This window comes from Electrophorus electricus, chromosome 4 (genome assembly GCF_041902795.1).
Source record: "Electrophorus electricus isolate QZ-2024a chromosome 4, ASM4190279v1, whole genome shotgun sequence".
NCBI lineage: Eukaryota > Metazoa > Chordata > Actinopteri > Gymnotiformes > Gymnotidae > Electrophorus > Electrophorus electricus.
In genome coordinates, this window is record NC_137500.1 from 599,686 (window position 1) to 627,390 (window position 27,705).

At 36.8% G+C, this 27,705-nt stretch overlaps 1 protein-coding gene across 1 annotated transcript; it reads left to right on the forward strand.

The window, feature by feature from the left end:
* Positions 1-27,464, forward strand: LOC113583835 (uncharacterized). The gene is made up of 25 exons (XM_081711750.1): positions 1-22; positions 2,010-2,155; positions 2,262-2,414; positions 2,647-2,784; positions 4,210-4,361; positions 5,114-5,217; positions 5,395-5,587; positions 8,063-8,194; positions 8,618-8,761; positions 10,306-10,444; positions 10,535-10,688; positions 10,889-11,025; positions 14,117-14,228; positions 16,099-16,162; positions 17,352-17,558; positions 19,020-19,165; positions 19,458-19,576; positions 19,676-19,800; positions 20,246-20,343; positions 22,908-23,044; positions 23,850-23,974; positions 24,097-24,242; positions 25,372-25,474; positions 25,646-25,788; positions 26,684-27,464. The coding sequence occupies exons 2-25, from the start codon at positions 2,020-2,022 to the stop codon at positions 26,802-26,804; spliced, it is 3,228 nt and encodes a 1,075-aa protein (XP_081567876.1). The 5' UTR covers positions 1-22; positions 2,010-2,019; the 3' UTR covers positions 26,805-27,464.
* Positions 27,465-27,705: the final 241 nt, after the last annotated feature.

The following is a 27,705-nucleotide window of genomic DNA, read 5'->3' on the forward strand; positions in this document are numbered from 1 at the left end:
CCGCAATAAAGTTGGACCTGCGGTATGTTACACTGCATTTCAATGCCTCAGAACTAAACGCTAATCACTTAATTGCTTTTCTTCTATGACAACATAGTTTGTATTACATTTCAAACAAGACTTAAATGTAGTCAGAGCCCTATGTCAAACTCGGGGCAATGTTCCATTTTGTACTGTAGCTACGCCTTTTCAGAGAAACAGAAACTTAGCAGTGCAATGAAAGGAAACTAAATTTTCTGTTGCAACTAGGTCATTTACTGAGGCAATGTTATTTTAACGTATGACATGCTATTTATTATTTATTTGTTTGCTGCAGCCGAATCGCTGGCTTTTAAAAAAGTATTTAAATTGAAACAGAAAGGGTGTTGACAATATCTGATAAGTACCCAAAATATGTACATCCTTATTCGTTTTACATGGGGAGGTAATGTAATAATTGTGACGGCAGCGCAATTCAGGAGAGTCTTTTTTTCTCCGTATTACAAAGCACAGCTGTTAGCGAGCTCAAACATCCACACTGACTCTTTGTTGGCTCATCACACTTGGTAAAAACACTCAACACCAGACGCACCAAGCTGTATTTCATACTGATTGCACTCATTTGGTCTGTCTACTAGCAGCTATTGATTTTAGATCTCCCTTAATTTTTAAGCGATAGCCATGTTATCATGCCAAAACTTACAGGGTATGTAAACCTTTGATCAGGGTCATTTGGGTGGTTTCTGTTGTCATTATGATTTTAAAAAGGGCAAAAACAATTGTTTGATAATAAATGGCTTGACTCAACCACTAAACATGAATAAAAGAAAAGTTGTTGTATTATCATTATTATTTTCTGAAAAAAATATTTTAAAATCACAAATTCTGCCAGGGTATGTAAACTTATGAACACAACTGTATAAACAGCAGACACTGAGATAGCAGCCAGTACAACAATGTAAGAAGAATATAATACTATTAAATGGAATGGAATGGAAGATTTTTTTAATGCTGTATTCTAGAGTAAAAATATGTGCTGAGATGTAGTCTGAAAAAAAAGGTCAGGCTCGATGGGTTTGTTACCTGGACAGGTTAATGGGGGCGTGTCTTACAGTGCTGATCTGTACAGCACTGAAGAGAGATCTGAATACAGAGACATCAGAAGGGCAAACCCAGTCTTCCTCTGTGGCTTCACCTGTGCTCAGATCAAAGAAACATAGTGCTGAAGAAAGATGAAAAGGGAGAATGACAGAATTCGAGCTATGGCCAGAGTAAAAAATTGCTTGGCTTTTTTAAATTAAATTTGAAAAATTTGCATAGAAGATCTGTGCAGGATTACAGACAAGTGAGTGAGGAATCCAAGTCTCCTGGTCCATAATAGCCATAGATAGATAATGTCTAATTCACATTTCATTCAGTGATAATATTTTGTAGTTGTGACAAAAGAAAACATATGTACTATATATGGATTTTTCGTGTGATGGCGATGTGAATAGTCACTCCCATCACTGTAATTTTTATTGTTATTTGAACTCCTATTCAGTGCAAATTGGCTCTAAACATTATAGTGGTCTTATAAAATTACAGACATATTTCCGGAATGAGTAATCTAAACAAAGAATAGGCCTACTGTTAACAGAGTGAACTGAGACTGATATTTTGGATTATGAATGACTCAATATTCTGAAAATTAGTTAATTGATTAGTGAGGTTTATTTTTTGCTCACTTGATTGATTATCATGTAAAGTAATAGAAAAGCTTTAATATGAATCATAGCTTTGGTTTCTCTTCATTCATGTGTAAATCTTTTGCCTCTTACTAAAGATTTTATTGAAGGGGAATGTTAAATAATCAAACACATTTTTTCCCCTACGGGATCAGTGAAGTCTTATAATTATTGCTGATTATTTTACAGATTTGTCTACATTTATTTTTTTCTTTGTATGTAATTCATCTGTGTTGATAATAGTCCTGATTCCTTTTATGTATCCTCAGCATCTGTTTTGCATTTATAATTTCCATGTAAAAGATTCGCAGTGATGGAAAAGCAGAAAATATTCAACCTACTTAAAACTCAGAGATTGGATAAATACTACAACAAATTCCTTGAGCTGGGGATTGAAAGTGAACAGGATTTTTTGGACAGCATCACTGACAAGAACTTGGATGACATGGGTATGGCTGGGTTAAAATGATTTATGTGTAATATGTGTAATGCTGTGTGTTATATGTGTAATGTTAAACTGGACTTTTTTTCTTTGGTTTGTTTTATTTCCAAAAGGGTTCAGTGTAGCTGAGAAGAACCGGTTCAGTAAATTGACAGAACATATTCAAAGACTTGGCACAGCAAAAGAATTTGAAGTGAAGAAATCACTTGAATCATACAACCTGTATTTTGCATTCCCAAAATGTCAAGCGCATAATGAAATCACAGGTAAACATAAATATCAGAAGCAAAAAGTAAATATGGACTTTCAGTTTTAAAAACTTACAGTTTATTAAGAGATTTTGAGTGTGAATTAGTGTTATATCAGATAAATCTACCTGCTGGAAATGGACTAATCCATGAATTCCTCTTTTGTTCATTTGTTTATGAATATTTATGAATCCCTTTTTTGTTAATTTGTGTATGAATCTTTATGAATTTCTGTTTTGCTCATGCACAGGAATGGACCCTTCCCAAAACACCATGGAAGATCTTATGCTCAGGATTTGCCATCAGAAGAACATGGATGACATGACATCTGTGTGTTTATTCACAACTGATGGACTGCCCTTGACAGATGATCCCTTTTTCAACACTTGTGAGTCAGTCAGAATCACTTTAGTCACCAGATGAGGCAGACCAGTTCAATCCATATATGCAAGAACATGTTTGTAAATGTGTAAACCTAGTGCAGTGAAAACTATGCAATACAATATGTAAATCACATACAGTATCATGCGTTAAGGGAATGCCTGTTTATTTGGTTTGGGTGGTTGGTTGGAAAGGTTGAAAGCCACTGGTTTTGATGGATCGGTGAGAAGAGTTTCTGAGCTCCCTGGCTGTGTAGGACCCATGTTGATTATTTCAGCTCTGTTCCTGGCACTGATGTCATGAAAACTGCTGCAGACCAGTCAGTCTTTCTACTGTGTGCAGAACTGTGAGATGTTCAGTTGGTGTCATCAATATGTTGATGCTAGTGAGGCCTACTAAGGTTCTGTTGTCTGCAGATTCTATCAGCTTCATGGAAGGGTTTTCTGGAGAAGCACTAGGTAGAGAAGGGATAAGAGAACACAGCCTTGGGGATCACCAGTGCTGATGCATAGGTTCTCCAACAGCACAAGCTGTCGCCTTCCTGACAGGAAACTGAGACATGAACCACCTTTGGTTCTATTCATTTTTCATGGAGCCATTCTGGCAAAAGCAGATCTGAGGACTGCAAATATAACTCTGGCAGTGTAGCCTGGAGTGTCCAGATGATTGAGGCCAGTGTAGTCTCAGGTGGACTGCATTACTACAGTATGTTGTGAAGGTAAACTGTATTGGGGTTTTTTCATAACTACAGGTAATAAAGCAACCTGACCTGATTCGATTAGGTGAAGGAGAAAGAGGCAAAGTGGGAACCCTTGACTAGAATCAAGGATGGCTGACTTTTAACTTTCAGAAGTGAGAGTAAATGTTGTAGAGTTGGTTAGGTAGTTGGGTGGATGATGTGGTTTGTGGGGCTTATTTTCTTAAAAACAATATCTAGTGTTTCATGTCATGAATTCTAGCAGGGAAATAATGCTATATTGAGTGCTGCAGCTACAGCTAATGTGTTATACACCAGGCTGCACACACATGTTATATGGAAGTTAGCATAACACATTTTGCATTCATAGCATTGCTTACACAAATGAATGTCTGCAGAGGACTGTGAGTGACTGAAGCAGGAAGGTGTTGTGTATTCCTAGAACGTAGGCAGCCATTCTGTGCTGTGTTCCAAATGTGCTTAAGAATGGAACAGCCTTCAGTGACATAGCAGCAGAGAAATACAGTCTACCCTGTCTTCTGGTTTGAGTTTGGGATACACCTAATGTTACATGGCCATGAATTTGTGCGTGGCAAAAACAATTCTCTTTTTACCTCCAATTTATTCATTGTATTTTTTTTGTGCTCTGTATGCTTTTATTTTTGTTTATATAAAGCACTTTTAATTAACTTTATGTATTGAATGAGCTGTACAAATAACATGCTTTGCTTGTAGGGTCTCTGAAAGACAGGCATATTGAAAATGAGAGAAAATTATATGCCATATTTACACCAAAGGAAAACTTGAAAGAATCTCCTCAATGTCCAAGCCAAGCTAACATAACAAATGAAGGACCAAATACTGTCCGCTGTCACGTCATGCTGAAGGTACAGTGTACAGAGATTTGCTCAAAATAGTGCACAGTGAATTCATAAATCTTGATTTAGTCCACACCAAAAGAATGTTTTACTAACAACTGTTCAACTGTTTTATGTTTCACTCATGTTAATTTGCCAAACATTCATAGTACACTGAAATAGTACACTTTCATAAAACACAGTTTTAGGTGTCCACATGTAGTTTAGATGTCCACATGTAGTTTAGATGTCCATATGTGTAACATTTGTGGCCTGAGTGCCACAGGGTGCGGGGCAGGACACCAACTTCCTCCTTCGTACAGAACATTTACTAACACTAAACACGTGAGACAGAGGTGGCACACACATACAACATTTACAATAAACATAACTTTACATTTAACATTAAACAAAGATGTATACACATTTACCGGAAACTGCACAAACCAACGTTACAGCTACACAGATCTAGTTGAACACACACATAGCGACAATGACCAACAAAGGGAGCACACACGGATAGGGGTTTAAATAGACACAATGACACTTAAGGACAAACCCTGTACACGTGTGGGCAATCCTGGGGGGTGTGGTTACAAAACAGACAAACACAGTACATATGTGGATCCCCCTGCACGTGGCGGGCCATACCACGTGACTCATGTGGGAGGAGCGGTCCGTGACAATATGTAGTTTATATGTCCACGTGTAGTTTAGATGTCCATATATAGTTTAGATGTCCACATGTAAATAACCAGTTATTGCATTCATTCTTTTTATAGGGGATTCATGAAATCCATGTGGATCTGGAGCAAAGCACAATAGTTGACTTGAGGGGAAGACTTTCACTTGAAAGCGGTATACCTGCACATGTGTTGCACCCCAAGTAATTATTCATTTATTTCTATATGTATAATTATACCTGTAGATACAGTAAATAGTTATGTTGAATGCCAACTAGAGATTCGTAACACTGATAATGAAATTTTAAATGACAAGGTAATGGTCCTCTGCGGAGAAAACTAGGCTACTGTAACTTTGTCTTAATAATTCTTTTCAACAGAGATGAGAATTACAGTGTCAGTGAGACACTGTATGACCTCGGGGTCACTGAAGAGGAACCAGTATACTTCACCCTGTCCTCATTTCATGATCTAGTACCCTCTTTCAATGACATGTTCATCAGTGATGTCAAACCCATGGTACAACAGTCACAAAAAGGCCTAAGTGTTTTCTACTCAACTCTGCGAGCCATTGTAAGTTGCCATTACTTAGTATGTAAGATTTTTTCTGACTCTTTAAAATAATTTTGTTACAGTTTTGGTACTGTGGGGCAAGACTATTCACTGTTTTGTAGGTCATTAGAAGTATTTTATAATCAAGATGCCATTTTACTTGGAGCCACTGCAATGTATCTAAAACAGAAGTAATGTGATCAGCATTATGAACTCATTGGAATTTGTTAATTGGTACATTAGATAGAAAGGCATGACAGCAGTCCAATCTATATGTGATAAACAGATGGTCCAGTTTTTCTATAATAGGATGAGATTATAGTACAGCATTGGACATCGCCTTCACTAATTGACACACCTCTACAGTATCACTTCTAGTAATCTCTGAGTAGTGAAGGCATATATCGTTAGCTCCTCTGTGAATGACTATCTTAGAGAACCTATGTTGCCTAAAACTTTAAGATTACCTGCAGTGTGCAGCGCCCTGGCCCCTGGTATACAGCTCACTACTGCTGCTGGTGTCCCTAAAGGTCTAGCTAATTTTATGTGTGACAGAATGGAGTCTCCTGTTAATTGAGCTCATTCAACAGGTGTCTCATCAGACACATAAATGTGAGGAATATTGTGCTCCAGTGAGCCAAAGCTCAGGTATTTCTCCATGATGTCATCCATGCTGCCAGGGCTCTGATGCTCATTAATTGAGGGCTCGTTAACTTCAGATGAGGCATCCATAACTTGTGCTTTTAAATCCTCAATAACTCTAACACTGTCTAAGGTCTGAATGTAATAACTCTGCATATTTTTATAAGCTTTTTATGGCCATGTCACTTGACAGAAGGAAAGTACAAAATGACAACAACTATTACTACATAACTAAGATTAAACTCACACACTGAGAATTAATAGAATAAGGGAAGAAAGAATTAAACTGAAGAAAAATATTGTGACACTTTGAGTGGCTCTTTTTAGATTAAATAAACACTCAACAGACTCAGTCACATATCAGTGAAGTAGCATTAGTGAGGCATCTGAATACATTCAGTAGTTCAAATCAAGAGAATTTTAAATAACTGTAAATATTATTTTTTATAATCTAATAAATTCAGTTGTTTCTCACTTTATTTGGAGTGTCTAATATCTGTAGATGTTAACCTGAGACGACACTGAACATGTAACAGGTATAATACATACCATCACAGCATACTCAACAAGCTGCTATAGACGTGCTGTTGACAACATTCTGTAACTGAAATTTAACTGGATTATGGTTAGGGTAAGGATTAGCGCAGGGATGAGGGTTAGAATTAGGTTTTTGCTTATGGTTAGGATTATGATGAGGGTTAGGATTAGGTTTTGGGTTAAGGGATTAGGTGTTAGGTTAAGGTTAGTTGGGAGGATCTGAGCTCTGCTCACTGGTGTCTGACCCTTGAAATATTCCAATTGTGAGTAAACTTGACTGCGATTGTATCCATACTCTCTTCTGATTCATTCATAACAATGTTACAGATATTCTGTTATGTTTATTAATTATCTATAAAGTACTACTCACAATGGTGTTACCGAAAATATGAACAGATCTATAGTTCTTTAATTAGGAACCTTATTATGTACCATACACAACTACAGAACAAAACCATTGTACAACATAAGCAAAAACAATATCAATAGTGATAAAATAGAGAAAGCATCAAGAAAACAGTGTTTTGTCTTGACTTTAGGTTGACAAAAGCAGAGGAGTAAGGACTGTGATAGTGTTTAAAAGTCTAGGGGCCATGATACTAAAAGATCTGCCCCTACTGATTACTAGTCCAGATGTAGGAAAGAAGTCCTCAGCAGAAGACCTGATAGTAAAGAAGGTCTCAACAGGGAAATGTGGACAAGAAACATAAAAAAGGGATTCTAGGCCATCTGTATGTTAAAAAGTAGTTTAAACTTGATGCACAAAGGACAGATAGTCAGTATATCTGGAATAGGATTGTAAACAGAATTTTTAAAATAAGATAGAATTTTACAATGAGTTAGAATTCTATTAGCAGAATTATGAATATACTGAAAAAAAATGCATGCTTTCATTAATAACTGAAAAGAGAATTTCAGTGATTACCAGAATAGGACATTAGGACAGCATGGAGCAGGGTTTTGCATCTCATATTCAGCAAGGGGCAGAAATGTGCAGTTATGTGCAGGTGAAAAAAGCACTCTAGACAGTGGCTATAACATGGGCTTCGAAGAGTCACAGAGTACTCCCATTATACCTGGTACATTCAATACAGACAGACTACAACCAACCACAGAAGTTGTGACGGTCACCCAATCTAAACTAAGAAGAAAATGGTATACATGTGGAAGATTTAAAAATTCAACATATGTAACTTATTGTTACACTGAGACAAGTCACATGAGCCTTGTGATATCAAATGTTTCTAAAGATGTACACGTCTCAGCACATGGGTTTTTACTGTTTGGCTTAACCAAATTTGTGTTTTCATTTTACAGACAATGAGACATAGTGGAGAGGACTTCAAGAAAGTGATTGCATACATTCGAAAACTAAGTGGGTGCAATCCTCTGGCTCAGAGCTTGTACCAACTCATATGTAAAACTGTGAATATTACAAGAATCCAGAAGGTAATGCAGTCATTTAAAACTTCTCTAAGAGTAAAAGAATATGTTGGAGGAATGAAAAAGATATAAATGTGATTCAGATGTGAAGACTTGAAATATTGATTCAGATCTTGATTCAGATGTTATAATTAAGTCACATAGATTTCAGAATCTAATAATAAAAACTTGAATAACTCAGCAATTCTTGTAGTGACATTAACATTTACATTTTGGCATTTAGCAGATGGTCTTACATGTAACAGTGCTGCAAAGACCTACCACAGATATGATACATTGCCAACTCAACACAGTTTAGTTCAATGTTATGCTTTCATGCCACACTTCCATTAATGACAGAATGTTTTGACAGAAATGTCAAGCAATGAGGGACTTTGAAGAACGTCTCTGAAGTGACTAGTCTTATAATTCTTCTTTTTTACTTTCCAGGTTGCAGTTGTTGAAGGGCTTTACTTTCTCTTCAGGGAATTGTTACCAAGCCCTACTAAAAGAACTGGGGACAAGATCATTGAAGATTGGGAGGTTTTTGAACATGCACCTGTTTGCTGGGCCTACCTTCTATCACACGGAGAGGTATACAAGTGGTTATTCTCTGGTTCTTTGGCATTTTGGTGATTGTAAATCCTGCATCTGTTGCCAGCAGTTGTCTGGTTGTCTGATTGGTGGATTAATAATGGATTTACAGTTTGTTTGGCTGGTGGATGTCACATCTTGTACTCTGACTCAGCACAACACTCACTACACTACCCACAAGCCCCTAGTTCGGTTCAGATCACCTGACTACTAGGTCCACCTGTTACTAGTTATCACTCAATATCTCATTTATATAATCTTCCTTTTTTCCAGTCAGTCATTGCAAAGTCTCACCTGCCTGCCTTACAATTCCAAGCATTAGTATTTATTATCGCTTTCATGGTTACAGCTCTCTTTTTGCCAATAAACCTTATTTGCTCTTTTGCCTGGTCCCTATAGGATTTGTTTGCTATTCACCTGTTTGCTGGATATCACCTCTGCTTGTTATCTGTCTATGCCTCTGAATTGCCCCTCTACATCATTAAAACCTTTTACCTGCATTCAACTCTGACATAATAATGGATTTACGGTTTGTCTGGCTGGTGGGCAGGAGCAAATGCAAGTTTAATGGGAAGCAGAGCAAACAAAAACAGAATAATCCAGAGGCAAAAAACAAACAGGCAGTGGTCTGTAACTGTAACAGGCAACAAAACAAGGTCAGAAATACAAAAGAAAACTTATGTGAGACTTCACAAAGACATAGTTAAAGGGGAGACTTATATACACAAGGTAACGATGGTAAATGGGGAACAGGTGCAGTCAATAAACAAGGGAATCAGATCTGACAATATTAGCAGGAGGATTGTGGGAGTTGGGGTTCATGACCACAATGACAGGTGTGAATGAAGGAGCAGATGTGAAATGAAATGAGGGAAGTTGTAGACCTTTGGAAATTTCTTATAAAACCTTTTAACCCCTGGTGCTCAGCACATGCGCTAGCCCGTCGGCATCGATGTATTGCAATGTGTTTATTAATATCTTTGCAATAAGACAGCATCAAAATATGGTTCTAGCGTTTCCTGAATCTTTGAAAAAGAGTCTATGAGAGGTTAGATTATAGGTTAAGATATACAGTATGTTATGTGAGTCACATGTTCGTGTGTCAATCAGGTCTTACCCATCTATTCACCATGTGTGATTGATGAATTTGTGTGTCAATCTGTGTGAAACTAACCAATAAACAATCATGCTTTAACCTTCATGTAAGAAAAATTTCCTTCCTCCTTCTATCTACATCTAGATAACATCTGATGTGAACTTTATACCCCAGAACAATATTTATTGTGGTCTGAAAGGATTTAAGGAGGATCATTGATAGTGCCTACAGCATGTGCCTCATCTACAAAGGAATCCATTATGGGGAACTTGAAACACTTGACCCTTGTTTGATGTTTGTGGGTAGCATAGGTAGTAAGAGATGAGCAAAGTAAAAGTCAACCTTTTATTTTTCATAACTGTCACACTTTGTTTATTTGTTTATTGTTTGTAAAATGTTGCAAGCCAGGCAGAACCTTTCTAACACTCAGGAGCATTTGTCCCTTTAGAACGAGAGCTTGGAGCATGAAAATTATGCTCGGATATCCCTGAAAGCACAGTCAACAGGCCAACGTTTCTCTGAACCTGTAAAAGTACCAGGAGTGCCTGAAATATTTGACAGGGAATATGTTCTAGAAAAAATAAAAGGTAAGAATTTTCTTCACTTTTCATAACTGTTTTATGACCAGAATTTAGATTTATTTAAAGCAGACTGTTTAATAACTATAATTCCTTAAGATGGTGAAAAAATCCCAAATTGCACCATGGAGAACCTTAAAGAGACATCAATTCAAAGAGAAACTGATGTTGAGAGAATTTTGCTCAGTGTCCCACCATTCATGGATGCTTTTCCACTCTGGATTTCATATGCTCCTACACAACCTGCTTCCAAGTATGTCATTCTCACTTGTAGTAATGACACATTATGAAATTAATCATTGAATGACCTCATAATTGGCCAGTCAAACTTTCCCCATGATTGCACACAATAACTATATTTTCAAAGAACATTTATAAGATTTATTAATTTAGTTGTTAGTTATTATAAAATGTTATAGTCATGAAATTCATTATGTCAATTATGTTATTTAGTTTTGAAATCAGTACAGGGAAAACATATGCCCAGATGAATCAGGACCTTGCAAAGTATGAGCACCTCAGAATAACTCCACCATTACAGCTGAAGCCTCTGGGAGTTGAAGGACCACGCTTGGTGTTTATCAGTGAAGGTAATGCATCCACTGGTTTTCCTTTGATGTTTGCTAATATATATTTGAGAGTGGTCATTTATGTATTATTTACACACAGGATCAAACTATGTGTAAATGTGTGTGAAAAGAAGTAAAGTCAGTCAATGTAAACATCTTTTTTTTTTTTTTTTTAAGATCAAGTAGTAATCACAGTGTAATTAAGGACAATTCCAAAACTACAAGTGCAATTCCAGTCCAAGGTCAATTAGATGGAAGATACAGACATAAAACCAGAAAACAAAAATATGGGCAGAGTGCAACATAAATATTTGAGACTAGTGAGTGAACAAGCTAAGATGCATACAAACAATAACCACTCAACGAAGGCAGGAAAACATGGGGTATAAATACAAAAGATTAATAGGTTCAGATAATGAAGGATGTGGAGAACAGAGCACAAGACAGGGCAGAGACAAAATGTAACAACAGCAAAAGCACATGGCGCTATTGCCATTGGAACCACAATGCCATGGTGGGGAGAGGCAACTGTGACACTCAGTTTACAAAGATTAGTACTGAGCCTTAATAGTGTTGTGAACAGTACTACTGAAAAATGTCAGACTTCTTCCTTTGAACATGGAATGTGCTGGGCAGAAACATAATTTAAAAATATGATAAACACTCAAAATCCTATAAAATGCACACCTATGTTGTGACAAACATTTCCGTTGTAGATCTTCATCACCTAATTTACATGCTGATGCAGGTCCTCATATAAATGCTTATTAGATGTTTATTTAGAATCACTGGTTACTTAATTAAGAACAGTATACTGGGTAGGATCCACATATGCTCTCAGAACAACCTCAGTTTTTCATGGCTTCTATGAGGTGTTGGCGTTTTTGAACATTTGACTCTACAATGGGTTTGAGTTTATAAAGGGTTAAGGCTAATGTGCTAAGGATGTGTTCAAATCTTGCATCTGATCAGTGAATATCTGGATGATGCATCATGGAAGAGTAGTTGGACCTGTAGTTCATGTCTAGAAACAGCAAATAGCTTATTTGTTCCAATTCAACACCCCCAGGCAATGTTTTTGGCTACCTTATCTGTGTGTAAGTAATTGTAAAAGCTAACTGTAAAAGCTGATGTCTGTCTGTAAAGCATCCTAGAGTCTGAGAAAGGTGCTGTATAAATATAACTAATAATAATACTGTTACGTTGAAAGGTAAGGAGGTGGAAACATGCGCAGAGAAGAGCAAGATTTATTATGGGCAAATCCAAAATCAGAGTCGTTGTAGCAATCCAGGGTCATAGAGCCAACACAGAGATCACGAAAATACATGACAAAACAAAAACACACAAAGACAAACTGGGGAATCAGTCTATAACAGAGACTATGGAAAACTCAGGGCTAAGAAACATGAAGGCTAGGATACACGGAGTACAAACTTACAGGTATACAGAGACAGGCTTTCAAAAACAGACATTAAACCAATCAAACTCATAAACACAAATGAACCTAACATTCAAATACACATGCAATGAACAGCAAACACACAGGCCTCAAGACAGGGTTTAAATACACGAACTTAACAAGACTAGAAACGATGGACAGATGTGGAAAATCAAATGAGGGCGGAGAAAACGAAACTACGGAATGGAACTAAAATACACAAGACAAGCTCACAAGATCACCTCTATAAAAGATACACAAGATCACCTCTATAAAAAAAGATACACAAGATCACCTCTATAAAAGCAGAAATGAACAAGTGTGGCTTGTTTGGAAAAAGCCTGTTCTGTCTAAAAAGAACATAAAAGCATGGCTTAAGTTGTATCTGAACAAACCACAAGACCTCTGAAACAATGTCCTTTGGACAGATGAGACCAAAGAAGAGATGTTTGGCCATAATTCACAGCACCATGTTTGGGTAAAAGCAAACACAGTATATCAGCACAAACACCTCATACCAACAGTGGTGAAGGGGTGATGGTGGCTTATTTTGCAACCACAGCACCTGGGCATCTTCCCTTCACTGAGTCCACCATGAACTCTTGTGTATACCAATATATTGTAAAATTAACTGTGAGGCCATCTATCCAACAGCTAAAGCTTGGACAAAACTGGGTCATGCAACAGGACAATGATCCTAGTCACACCAGCAAATCTACAACAGAATGGTAAAAAAAAAAAGAAAGAATCAAGGTGTTACAATGGCCCAGTCAAAATCCAGACCTCAACCCAACTGAACCGCTCTGATGGGACCTTAAGAAAGATGTGAATAAACAAATGATCAACAACCTCAGTGAACTGAAGCAACACTAAAGAAGAGTGGGCCAATACTCCTCCAGAACAATGTGAGACACTGATAAAGTCATAGAGACTTATTGCTACTAAAGGTGGTGCAGGGCTAGTACAGTAGTAAAGGTTTTGGCCTACTAATTAGAAAATTGCTAGTTTAAGTCCCATCATTGCCAAGTTAGCACTGTTGGGCCCCTGAGCATGGCCTACAATGTCAGTTGTTCAAATAGTAGTTAGTCACAATTATAAGTTGCTTTAGATAAATGCATCTGCTAAATGCTGTAAATGCTCTACAAGTTATTGATTCATGGGGTGCAGGGTGTTCATCTGAGGTTTTATTTACCTAATCTTAAGACCTGCTATGGACCATTTTATTTATTATGTCCTGATAGGTAAAAACAGAATTCATAGAGGGTGTTCTTTGTTTTTTATATGACTGTAAGTGTAACTAATACTAAATACAGTACTTGTGTTGAGCAGTTCTTACCTACCTATAGTCTGATTTGGGCCATTCTTCAAGAAGAACCTCCAGCCATTCGATTGAAGCTTTCAGAATTCTAGTTCACACTCATTAGGGATCAGTGTTTGACAACAGGGTAAACCTATTCCTTTAAAGTGGCCTCGCTTTCCTCAGCTGTTACACAACTATGCTGAATAATCATAATTGCACCTATGAGATGACACTGCATCTATAACAGCTTCTGACACATCTTTACATTTTCTTTAGATATAATATTCCACACCACAATATCACCTGTGTAAAACCCATATTATAATTTATCCTGATTATCCTGATCAATATGTATTGCTTTTTTACCTTTACAGAAAATCTTGCCATTTACACTAGTAAAGACAAACTCACACCTCAAAACATTAAGGTGTTTGACTGTCTTGCTGGGAAAGAGGTCACCGTGAATGTTGAAGAGCTGGCCAATAAGTAAGGATTTTACCTCCTCTATTATTCTCAATAACTGAAGCCACATTTTCACTGACATTGGGAAAGTCACATTATTATTCATAGTGCCAATGGCAAAGTGTGTACTGCTATGTGATATTTTATCAAGATGAAAGAAGGCCTCTGCTCATTCATATGTGGACAGCTGGCAGTATTTCAGTCCAAACTCTGCAAATTGGTTCAACTATTATTGGTAATTAAGATATCTACAATAGCATATTGAAGTTAAAATTTAAAAATACATTTGAGCTCAAAGGGTAGATTTACAGCTTTAATTTGTGTGTATTTACATTCAAATAGGGTGAAAAGTATAGGAATTACATCCATTTCATTCACAAGCCCCATCCAATACTCTCTGAGCAAAAATTATGCAGCATTCAATGAGAAAGTGCAAGTCGTGAAACTGTGGTGCCTCCAGTTTGGCATGCTGCCTCGTATTAGATTACAGAAGCAGAGATTACAGAAGTAGAGAGGCTGGAGAGCATTCTGAATAAGACTGTAAGGAAGTGGGTAGGGTATTAGTGGTTAAGTATTACAGCGTGGCATGGGAGAGGAGTGCTGGAGTTACCACTGGCAAGCTTGGTTGAGGAATTTAAAGGTGCTAAGGTGGCTCATAAAATGATTTTGTTAGTGTATAATCAGGTGCTTAGTGTACTATCTTGATTTTGTTAGGGTCAAAGGTGAGTTGTGAGATGATTTTCATGAGGTGATAGGGTCCAAGCATGCAATGATGTCAGCACCAGTCGCAAAAGTAGGGAGGAAGTAGAATCTGTACTGTCAGTACAATTAGCTGCAGTTCGGATAAATAAAGAGCAGGTCTTGGGTCAGGTGTTTCATGGAAAGATTTTAATAAGGCCACATCTCCAGAGAGAAGGCGAATGGTTAGTAGTTTTTTCTTAAACAGGAAGAGGAAGCACGGCACACAACAGCAGCTTCACAGGGAAAACAGGGACTATGGCTTTGTTGGGAGAATCTAGAGAAGTGGAGAATCCCCTGGCGAGTGTTGTGGGTGATGGGTGATGTGAGTCACATTAAATTTTTGCGTCAACTGACTTAGGGTGTCTTTCCTACCAGCAAAACCCTGGATAGTGGAGTGGTGTAGATCCTAGTTGTAAACATATGTGCAATGACTGGGATGCTGAAGCATATTACCTTGATGCTTGTTTTGACCACGTGTTTGTTTCACTTATTGAACTGATGGTTTGCCATGTACTCTGTAAGTAAGTGGATAGTATGTGGATTTTAACAAATCTATTCAAGCATGCAGTAGAGGAAACATTCAAAAGGAAGAAGCTGAAGTATACAGACTTGGTGGCTGAGGTGAGAGAACATATTGCAGACACATAAAAGACCAGTAGAGATGGGGAATAGACCAGTAGAGATGGGTGATAGACCAGTAGAGATAGATGTTACACCAGTAGAGATAGCTGCTAAGAGAGAGGTGAGAGAACGTTTGTTCCGGGTATATATAAGGCCAGTAGATTAGGTGCTATGGGATTTTTAGCTACGTCTGCCACATCTTTGCTTGTGGAATTTGTTTTTAGAAGTTGTAAGATAAGGGAATATGTGAAAGAGTTATCAGAAGTAGCTGAAAGGCATAGCTAGTATGAGGATGAGGAGAGCACAGGCTAGTTAAGTGTGGAATGGTTAAGGTGTTCAGTGTTTTGGGCATGTCGAGGACTAGGAGGTGAATGGATTGTTGTGTCTTGTCATTTTCATGTATAGAATGATAGATTTGCATGGAACTGGTGGCACTGAGCATACTTTAACACTAGAATGACTAAAGAATGCTAGAGTGACCCTTGCTGTGAAGGTAAATATATATATCTGATTTCTTTTTTATTTCCCCTAGACTGAGAGATGCAAGAGCTGACCTAACTTTCACAGTGACAAAAACACCAAAAGAAGCAATAGTGGTATGTTATAGAAACTCCTCTAATGATTATTTAAAATCAAAGAGCAAAAGTTGTCTTTCCTGGGATATGTTGAGGCTACTCCTCCAGTTTAGGAGTCACTTTGGAGCCACTCATTTCACATTTTCTCTATTTTCTCCTTCAGTCCCTGGTATTTCACCATCTATTCATATTGCTTCTTTTGGATGTTTACATCACTTGGGATTTCCACCTCTATTTCAACTGTAGCTTTCTGCATCTAATCTACTATTACGAAGTCTTGTTGGGTTACCATTAGTTGCTTGTCTGCCTGTCTGGATTTGGAAGTCCCACAGGGCCTTAGATTTGTTGTTTTTGATCATGTTCTTTGGCTCCTTTAGACTTGGGATTTCTAGCTCATATGTCTTGCATATATTTTTGATTATGATCCCTGCCACTTTTAATACAAGTTGCATAGTTAAAGAATGGTGAAACTGGTTTAGGAAAGAAAATGTTTCTATTTTTATGCGTTTTGAAAGTCACTCTATATATATATATATATATATATATATATATATATATATATATATATATATATATATATATATATATATATATAATGTGTGTGTGTATAAGGGATATAGTTTATTTAACCTCATGTTTGCCATACACACAGTGACTTTCAAATATATATATAATGTGTGTGTGTATAAGGGATATAGTTTATTTAACCTCATGTTTGCCATACACACAGTGACTTTCAAATATATATATAATGTGTGTGTGTATAAGGGATATAGTTTATTTAACCTCATGTTTGCCATACACACAGTGACTTTCCAAAAAAAAAAAAAAAAAATATATATATATATATATATATATATATATAAAATGTTTGCCATACACACAGTGACTTTCAAAATGCATAAAAATAGAAACATTTTCTTTCCTAAACCAGTTTCACTATTCTTTAACTATGCAACTTGTATTAAAATATTAATTTATGTTATACTAATCATGATTAATAATGGATTGTATCATTTTTATACACATTTTGAATGAGTTAATTACTCTAATTATAATGAATCAAGAGTACGTTTTTGGCTCTGCAACAGTTGGAGCATCTACAGTATCTAGAATATCACCAGATGTTTGACACATACGAAGATAAAAGTACTCTTGATTGTTGCTTTGATGTCAATCTTGTTTTACCTTTAAATACATTTCATTTTAGGTGCTCTTTGATTCAAGTTCTTCAATGCATGAGGAATGCTTTGATGCAGAGTGCCAGATGAAACGAATTGATGCTATAAAACAAGTTTTTGACAGCTTTTCAAACCGATGCATGGCTTATGATTTCGACCATGTGATCTGCCTTGTGAAATTTGACTCTAAAGTGAAAACTCTTCATACCTTCACTGAAAATTTGGAAACCTTTAAGGTAATTTTTGAATGAAACTTTCATAAACTTTCTGAATCCCTTTTCTAATGGTTTTCCCCATTAATTTTGCTTAAAGGAGGCATTGCAAACAAGTGAGCTTTCCCTGCCAGTCCATGTTTGTCATTGTATTTAGAAGGTGAGAAATTGTGAAATGTGTAGTGTGTTATGACAAATGTCCCTTTTCCTGGTTTCTCACTTGCTGCTTAATGTGACATCACACTGAGATAAGCCACCCCACTTAAATAAACACCAGGATTTACTTCACCACCTCCACCTGCTGATAGCTTGGTCAGGATTTGCTAACTTCTCTACCTCCACTTTGTAAGAGTTTGGTCAATAGCTACAAAGTTAGGTGGCTGTTAGGTGTGCTAATCCAATACCTCCATAACTATCTTTCCTATTTTATAAATTATAAAAAACTATTGATATTTCACAGTGTTTATAGAATTATGGAATTCAAGATTTTGAGCTAAAAGGTTATGACAGGTGTTGGTCTGTCAGCACCATAAAGCAATTTAAGTTTAGTCTGAAGAATAAAATGAGCCATTTCTAACATTCTTGTAGTGTGACCAGTGCAGGGAGAGAGCAAGACATTAGTGCATGTTTGGTGTGTCTTTATTCTCCACTGGAACAACAGAAAGTCCATGACACAATAAAAGTAAACAAAAGAGCACATTAGCAAGCTGGCGAAAGCAAACAGAACAGAAAAACAGCAAAGAGCTTGGAAGCATAGAGACACAGCAGACTGAGTAGCCTGGTAGTTAAAACAGGCATCTATAACACATCAGAGTGAGTAGCCTGGCAGTTAAACAAGCATCTACAACAGAGTGAGTAGCCTGGCAGTTAAACAGGCATCTACAACAGAGTGAGTAGCCTGGCAGTTAAACAGGCATCGATAACACATCAGAGTGAGTAGCCTGGCAGTGAAACAGGCATTTATAACACATCAGAGTGAGTAACCTGGCAGTTAAACAGGCATCGATAACACATCAGAGTGAATAGCCTGGCAGTTAAACAGGCATCTATAACACATCAGGCAATAAATAATTACAGCATTGGGAGTGGGCAAGGTGGTGTGTGTGTGTGTGTGTGTGTGTGTGTGTGTGTGTGTGTGTGTGTGTGTGTGTGTGTGTGTGTGTGTGTTAACACATGCCTATGGCAGTGGGTGTGTCCTTTGGGCTGGGTAACATTAACGCTGCATGAACACAGAGAGCAAAACAGTATTGTTCAGTAAAAATAAACCAAGCAACCGTCTCTGATCTGACTTAGAAATGCAGAAGAGGATAGAGTGTCAATAAAAAATAAAAGCTTATTCCAACAAGTGTCAAAAAAGTTGATTTTGTCCATTTTCAGCTTTCTTTCATGTGGTTATTGGATCTTTCCTATGGTTATTGTTGGTACATCTTGATTTACCTTCTGGAAAACCTACTGTTTAATATATCATTGCTCTCCTTTTTTCAGGAATATGTTCACAGTCTTCAGGCATCTGGAAAGACTAAATTGTATGATGCTTTAAACCACGGAGTTAAAGAACTTAATAAAGTAAGAGAAAGATTTACTGACTGCAGATGCCGCATTTTGTGTTTGACAGATGGCAATGATGTTGGGTAAGTTCTTCTTGATAACTGGTTCAATTCACAAAATGACAAGAAATATAAATCAAATTTTGATCAAGTTTTTTGTACTTATCTGCTACCTTGGAGGCTTGGACCTTGCTAGTAGCCTTGGTAGGCATTGTCTGACATTGGAACTATAACATTGTAGTCACCTTTGGTCAGAGACTATAACTCATGGTTTTATTTATAAAAAGATACACATGTAGCTGTGTATTTAAATGATCTTTAATTAACCAAAGTAAGACTCCTGGTGAAATAACTGTTTTCCTCTAACAAATCTCAGATCAACAATCAAGCCAGTTGATGTTGCAAAAACACTGATTACATCAAACATTATTGTGGATTCTGTGCTTGTTGGTAAGGTAGATAACACCGTGCTCCATGGAATCAGCAACGTCACAGGTTTATTTGCCAGTCTTTATCTTTCTTTATTTTTACGATTGGCTAAAGCTTTTCTGCTGCATATAAAGCTCCCAGACACAATGTCATCATGTGTTGTAGGAGGATGCTGTTTTAAACCTAACACAAGTAAAGAAGCTGTGCAACTTTTTGAAATGGAAACGGTCCTGTCATTAGAGCAGAGGAAAAACAAAAACAGGTTTGATGTATCGTCCCTGCAAAGTGAGGTATATGGCCATTTATTTTCTATAATTATTGAAAAGAAAGATTTTATCATTCATTGCTAGTCCATATCTTACTATTACTATTCAAGAATAATTTGCAGTAACAATTACTATGCATGGAAATGACTCTTAGAGTTTTAAGGATATTTTTGGACTTTAACCTGTTTGTACAAGCTAAGGATGTTGTCTAGGCTTCTGTCTAGACACCTAAGCACTTTTTTATGTCACTCTAGATAAGAACATTGTCTAAATGTCATAAATATGTCATAAATGTAAAATCAAAAATGTAAACAACACTAACTGGAGACAGTTACCTTAATGTTTTAGATGCAATAATTTTAATACATTTTAGATTATTTTACTTGCTGTGTTCATAAAAGTTGTACATCGGTTGTTTGTCATATTAATCAAGGAGGTTTTTACTCTAAGATTTTACATTTTATTACAGGAAGATCTGAAAAATATTTTTAAGAGGCATGGTTATGATGACAAACCTGAAACGAAACTACCACCACAAATAAACAATAAAGTGACTATGACACAGAAGTAAGTAATATCATGTCAACAGGAATTTACAACTACAAATTGTATGGTTTTGCCATAATTCAAAAGAGTTCATGGAAACAATTAATCCTGTTATTCATTCATTCATTCATTCATTCATTCATTCATTCATTCATTCATTCATTGTAATACTTCATTCATTTCTTATGTAATGTGGGGAAGGTTGAGGGCGAACACACATGTGTAGTACCATCATCTCGTATGTGAGAATGAGCAGAATCATAGACTAGGGAAGCCATAATGAGAACAGAAAGGATTGGTGAACCACAAGTTTAATATAAGAAACTAACTAGAGAAACACAAAATACAGAATGGAACAAAGGAAACAAACAGAAGACTAGTATTAATCAGGGTGAGGATGAATACTAGGTAAATAAGGGAACTAAATACTAAGGAAAGACAAACAGGAAAACAATGAAGCATAAAACTAAGAAAAGCAGGGAAGAAAAACAATAAGGAAGGGGAGTACATATAACCGGGTTACTATAGCTAGACAAACGATAACAGAAACAAACACAGGGAACAGAACTAAAAGGAAAACCAGACAACATTAGCATATATGAACATGGGAAAAGAAACCTAAACAGTAACAAATCGATAGGAGAACACCTGACAAGAAATGAGAACAGACTAAGACTGGTGAATATGAATAGCGAAAGCAACGCAGTCAAAAGCATAGAGGGAAAGTACAATAGATGGGAGAACAGGATAAACTTAATGAACATGAACAGGAAAAACAACATAAACAGAGAGCAGAGAGAGAGAGAGTACATTGGAGAGGAGAACAGACTAGAATCAGTGAACATCAACTGGGAAGGCAACACAGACAGAGAGGGCAACTTAACCTGGAGTACAGAGAATACGCATAGTGGGGAACGAGAAGCTCGAGACAGATGATGACATAGATGATGACATAGACAATGACCAGCAAACACAAGACAAAGGAAGAAGGTTTAAATAGGAACACTAACGAAGGACAAACGAGGAACAACTGGGGCTAACAGGGAGGAGACAGTGAACCATGGAAACAGACAATAGTGGGAAAACACTACGTGGTTAGGTAGCTAGTGAAACAGGGGATGCTCCAGTCCATGAGTGTGACACCTTAAAAGTGTACTACTTTTATTACTGGCATGCTAGAGTACTTGTACATGTATAATCTTAATCAGTCATTTAAATTATATATATGCTGGCATTTCACGATAACAGCACAGGATTTTCACACGAAAATTGTATCAGACTGCAGATGCATGGCTCAGTAACAACTGGTTTTATGCAGCCCTTAGGTGTTTTGTGGACATACAACATAGGAAATGAATACTGTGGATGACTCATGTGACCTGCAGATAGATGACATTTGGCGTGCAGCCCGTTTAGTCAGACACTGAAGGAAAGTGTGACTGCACACGCACATCAAATTCCAAATCTGCCATTACCTTTCAGTTACTTTATCCATCTGGATCTGGACATCCCACAGGATCACAGTCTTGTTGTTCACCACCACTCTGTGGTTCCTCCCATTTGGATTTGGGGGTGTCCAGCTCATATGTCTTGTATATGTTCCTGTATATGATCCAAGCCACTTTGTTGTGTCTCTCAGTGGCCATGCCAGCATCTTGTATCCGGCTACCAGGGGCAGGATGGTCTCAGGGACCTCTTTACGCACTCTGTACCTTGGGTCTTACAGTGTGCTTTGATTGATGTGCTGAATTCAGGTTCTTGTGCAGCCACGATTGGTGCTGTCCTTCAGTCCTGCCTTTTCTAGGCATTGACAGGATTCTTATGTCAGCTGCCTCTGCTATTTGTCAACGGTACATTCCATGTAAGAACTTAGCCTTCTATGGAATCTCATCTGTATCCTTGGTATCCTTGTCATCTCTCTGTTTGAGGCCCTCACTCATCAGCTCATCTTTGGGGGCCAGTGCTTGAGTGTATTCATGGATGTTTGTGTCTCACCCTGGAGAGTGGGTTACACCCCTCCTTCCCACTGGTGTACAGCGTTTACATGTAAGACTTTGGGCATATATAGGACTTTTGGGCATTAAGAGTTTTCTGGATTTGATATATGCATCTTCCAGGTTAGTGTACCTGCTGGTTAACTGATGACTGGCTGGTCATACATATTTATGGCTTTGACATTATTACGGTCATTTGGCTGGCTCTTGGGGACCTGTTATATCCTGTGAAGGTACTTGGGTGTTGCTATACTTCTGGTTTCTGTGAGATTCAAGAATCTGCAGGAATTTGTAGTTATCCCCCAGGTATGTTATATGGCAGTCTAGGTGTTCATGTATTCATGTATGTTTGTGGCAAATATCCATATCATATTATAATACTGCCAGAATTACTTTTTAGTGCAATGAGTTTGCCAGCAAGGCAACACTGTTTGTGTTGTGATTTTAAAATAAAATTGATGAAACCTTAGTGTGTTCTTTGTGTTTTTGCAATATGTCTTTCAATATGAAGGCTTATACACTTTTTCTTCATTTGGTTGTAGCTGCAGTTTTTGTAAATATGAAATTCTCTCCATTCATCTTAATTTACAGTGCACTGAAAAAGAAGATCCAAGAATCAAAGTCAAACCGCTTTTTGGACAAAGACAAACGGATTTTGGAGGAACTCAAGAGTCTTCACTGTGACCCCCATCCATTCTGCACAGTTCTTCCTTCTGAATCAGATATCAGTGAGTATTAACAGATAATAAGGATAAACTTTCACACTGACCAGATTAAGAGTTAAAAGCAGAAAGCACTGTTTACCTCAAAAAGCATATGCAGAATTAGTGTAAAATGTATTTCTGCCAAATTATACAAGTCATTTTCTTGTTGTGTAGATGCTGAAACATCTTTCTATTTTGAAAGCAAAAACATGCAGACCCAGTAAGATGGAGTAACTCACTTTCTGTTCTGTTTATTCTACAACAAAATATATAACGCATAAAGTTTCTCTCATAATAGACAATTGCAGACCTCACACCTGACCTCATTCAGAGCTCTCAGCCATCTGCTCTGGATGTGAAATGTCTTCTGGCAGCACACATGTGATCATATAGATTTGCTTTAGATTAGATAAATGTGTAGATTTTAAATGCTCCAGAACTATAGACAGAAAGCATTTTTGCATATGTAAATTACAACAAATGAAAGACGATAGTTCAACATTACATGACGTCAACAATATGGTATAATGGTACATTAAAATGGTACATTATATATATATATATATATATATATATATATATATATATATATATATATATATATATATATATATATAAATATTGCATAAAAAAATAACAGGCTCCATGTTTTCAATGCTTTAAATGCACTCTTTAAAAACAACAGCAGGTTAATTTTGGTGAAAAATACACATTTTAATAACATAACTATATAATCCTACCTCTGCTACATCAGTGTGCCAATATGGTTCACAACTCACAGTGGATGCAAATAATTTTCAAGGCAAATTCTTCGCATTACTTGTTTTAGCGTTCTGGAAGATTTTGATGCAAGGTCCTCCCGATACACCATACGAGAATGGGGTGTTTGAGCTGTATTGTCAGTTTGGCCAGGACTACCCAGTCAAGCCACCAGCTGTGAAATTCTTCACACCTGTATCCTTTTGTTTGAATATTTATTTTCACTTTTTGTTTCAGTCCTGTTTTGCTGGTATAACAAACTCATGTTTTCTTCCTCAAGTTCTTCATCATTGTAACAATCCTCAATTTTGATAAAGATTTATCACTGCAATGTGAACAGCGTGGGCAGAATTTGTCACAATATATTTGATCGTAACTACTCAGCCCAAATAACCATGAGAGAGATTCTGGATGCTATATATGGGCTTCTTATAGTTCCTGAACCAGAGGACCCTTTGGACAGGTGAACATTATTATTATTATTATTATTATTATTATTATTATTATTATTAGTGCCTTTCTCAAAGCTAAGGCACTTTATAGACAGAAATCAGCTTTTACAATCACTCACACACTGGGTTTACATACACAGAACAACAACCATCACTGGATACACACACACACACACACAGCACCACCCATCACTGGACATACATACACACACAGAGCACCAACCATCACTGGACATGCATACACAGAGCACCAACCATCACTGGACATCATCACTGCTCTGTGTGTATATCCACTGATGGTTGGTGCTCTGTGTATGCATATCTAATGATGGTTGGTGCTCTATGTATGTATGTCCAGTGATGGTTGGTGCTCTGTGTATGTGTGTCCAGTGATGGTTGGTGCTCTGTGTATGTATGTCCAGTGATGGTTGGTGCTCTGTGTGTGTGTGTGTGTCCAGTGATGGTTGGTGCTCTGTTTGTGTGTGTCCAGTGATGGTTGGTGAGTATGCTGTATGCAAATTGGCTGCTAATTCTTTCTGATGTATGACTGATTGTAAAAGCTGATTTCTGTCTGCAAAGAATCCTTTAAGAATGATCAAAGCATCTGTTGAGAATGGTGCTATATAAATGTGACTAATAATAATAAAAACCACGCTGTAACCCCCTTCAATGATAACCTGTATTCAGGATATTACACAGTGGAATCCTTTCAACTTTTTGAAACTAAACCCCAGTAAAAATTAAGCTATACCTATTGGTGGAAAATCCATAGTAACTGAATTTCCAATATGAAACTTGGTATAGATGGGGTGTCTGTTAAACCTTTTTTGGTAATTTTCAAATTAGGTGTTATCTTTGAGCCACATATTGAACCACACATTATGACATTGCTCAAATTCATCCTTGCTTTCTTTCAACTCCATAAAATGAAACTTCTCACCATGCTTAACAAGACAGGTGCTGAAATATTGTTTTTATTAATATAGCTTTATGCAATAAGCAAGATCAATTATAAACTTATAAATTCTATAATGTGGTTTAAGCTTATTGTCTTTAAGGCAGATGCAAAAACTAGGAATGTAGATCTTCACCTAAAAGAAAGAAATAATTGTGGATATTAATTGATCTTTTTCAACTAAGTGTCCTGGCAGAAGAATTTATGTGCAGCAAAGAAAAATATGAAGAGGAGGCTAGGAAAAACACACAGACCAATGCAGGTCCATCCATGGATGACATAGAAAAGGTAATACAATTTGTGTCAATACATCCCCAGATCATCACCAGTGCTTAAACTTTTTAAACCTGCGTCAGCAGTCGGCTCACAGTAAAACATTACACTGCAAGGCTATATTTCTGTTTATAAACAGAAAACAATGACTTTTTTTAATTATGTTTGGTGTTTAACATGTTTCAGAAATATGTGGGTCCAGAACTGTCCAAGATAACTCTACCTCCTAATCTGGTATGCTATCTGACCACAAAATTGTTTGTTGATCCAGTGAAAACCAAAGATGGATTCACTTATGAGCGTAAAGCTATTGAAAAACATCTTAAAAGGTATGTTGAGGTATATATTTTTTTAATGTTTTCCAGTTAAATTGCTGTTTTTTTGTGTTTAGTCTTAGTATATCATACCACGATTACCGCAAACCAAACCCACAAGCAGTACAAGTGGTGGGCCAATAATCTTTTATTTATTAAATTCTTTTTAATCTTGAATAATTTTATTAAAGCTTGAATTATTTTTATTAAATTTCAGTTCAAGCAGCACATTTCTAAGAATGGTTTACTCAACAGTATCTCAAGTTCCATCTCAAGTTACATTATGACAACATAGGAATCCTAGTGTTGGTCTGGTTGGTGGGCGGGCTCGTGTGTGTTGGTCTGGTCGATGCACAGGCTCATGTTTTCCAGTAGTAAAACAGACACAAAACATGATACAACGCCAGCCCACACATACACTCATTCGAGTTGTAACAGCTTCATGACAAATACACAAAGATCTGAACTAGTTACAATAATAGCATATAACAAGAGAAGACCTGCCAGGAGCAGACCCATGACAGCAGTGTTTACATATTTTCTAGTCCAGTGATCCCTAGTCTAAGGGATATGTGTCACGGTAGCAGATATGTTGGGTCATAAAGCTGTCGGAGGAGCTGCTGCCCACACTGCAACACAAGGCAAAGAAATAAAGAGTGTGTAGATTGTCCCTTCTCTTTCATACAGAATAAATTTGCTCAAGGTGGATGCTGCTGATAAATTGTTTTTTTCTCTATTTATAATGTCTTACAATAGCATATTATACATTTAAAATGGCTTCTGCTCTGTCATTGAGATTGAATGTGCACATATATATGTTTTTGTGGAAAACGACTTTTACTGGTGCAGTAGGAAAGTAGGAAAATACCAATTAGCAATTTGTTAACTATGACTTTGATGTAAATTTCAGCTACAGGACAGATCCACAGACAAATAAACTTCTAAGGAGAACAGACTTGAAACCAGACAAAGAAATATTAAAGGCTGTTAAGAAGTTTCGGAGAACCCAGATTCAGGAGACTGCTGTATAAAACACAGTTGGTGGTGCAGGTTTTGTAGCTGCCTATTCAGAGAACAATATTTTTGTCTTTTATCAAATGTTTTCTTTTTTTTTTTAAATTTCTAACACTTTGTGTAAGGATCATTTGAGCAATAAGATTTTACACAAATTTGAAGACAGTTAAGTAGTGTTTTGGTGACATGCCTTTCCCATTAACAAATGATACTAAAATTATTAAATGAATAGTTGCATATAGTTAAGCAGTCTCTATGGTAACACAGCTCATACATACTCTTGTAACTAATGCGTGAAATCTCTGCCAATCAAGAGTGATTAGTTTCTGCTATATATATATACATATATATATAATATGGGATTATTATAAATGGAAGTAACGATGCTGTCTGGTAATGTTTTGTTTGCTGTGACACACAAGACACATGAAAACCTGCAAACCTGATCTGCTCTGACTTCTACTCAGAGTAGTTTCTATATGCTTGTATACTGACTGATGTAAGTTTGATGCAAATTTATAATGCAAATATATAGCAATAATTTACACATATTTTAATGCTTTTCACTGTGCAGTTTTTAATAGTCAGATGAGATGTTTTATATCTTTGAAAGTATTGTTTAATTAATTGTCATTTTTGGATGTAATCATTAAATTAAAGTGTGAGGGAAAAGTAGATTTCCGTAGATTTACTGACCATACAAACATCCCCTTCAACTTCTTCTATTTGGGGTCCTGGTTGGTCCTCCATAATGTCCTCAACTGTGTAATTATCCTCTGATCCATCAGTCTGGGTATAATTCATCTTCTGATCCATCAGTCTGGGCATAATTCATCTTCTGATCCATCAGTCTGGGTATAATTCTTCTGTCAGCCATCAGTCTGTATGTTACATAGTTAATGATAAAAATTTGTTTGT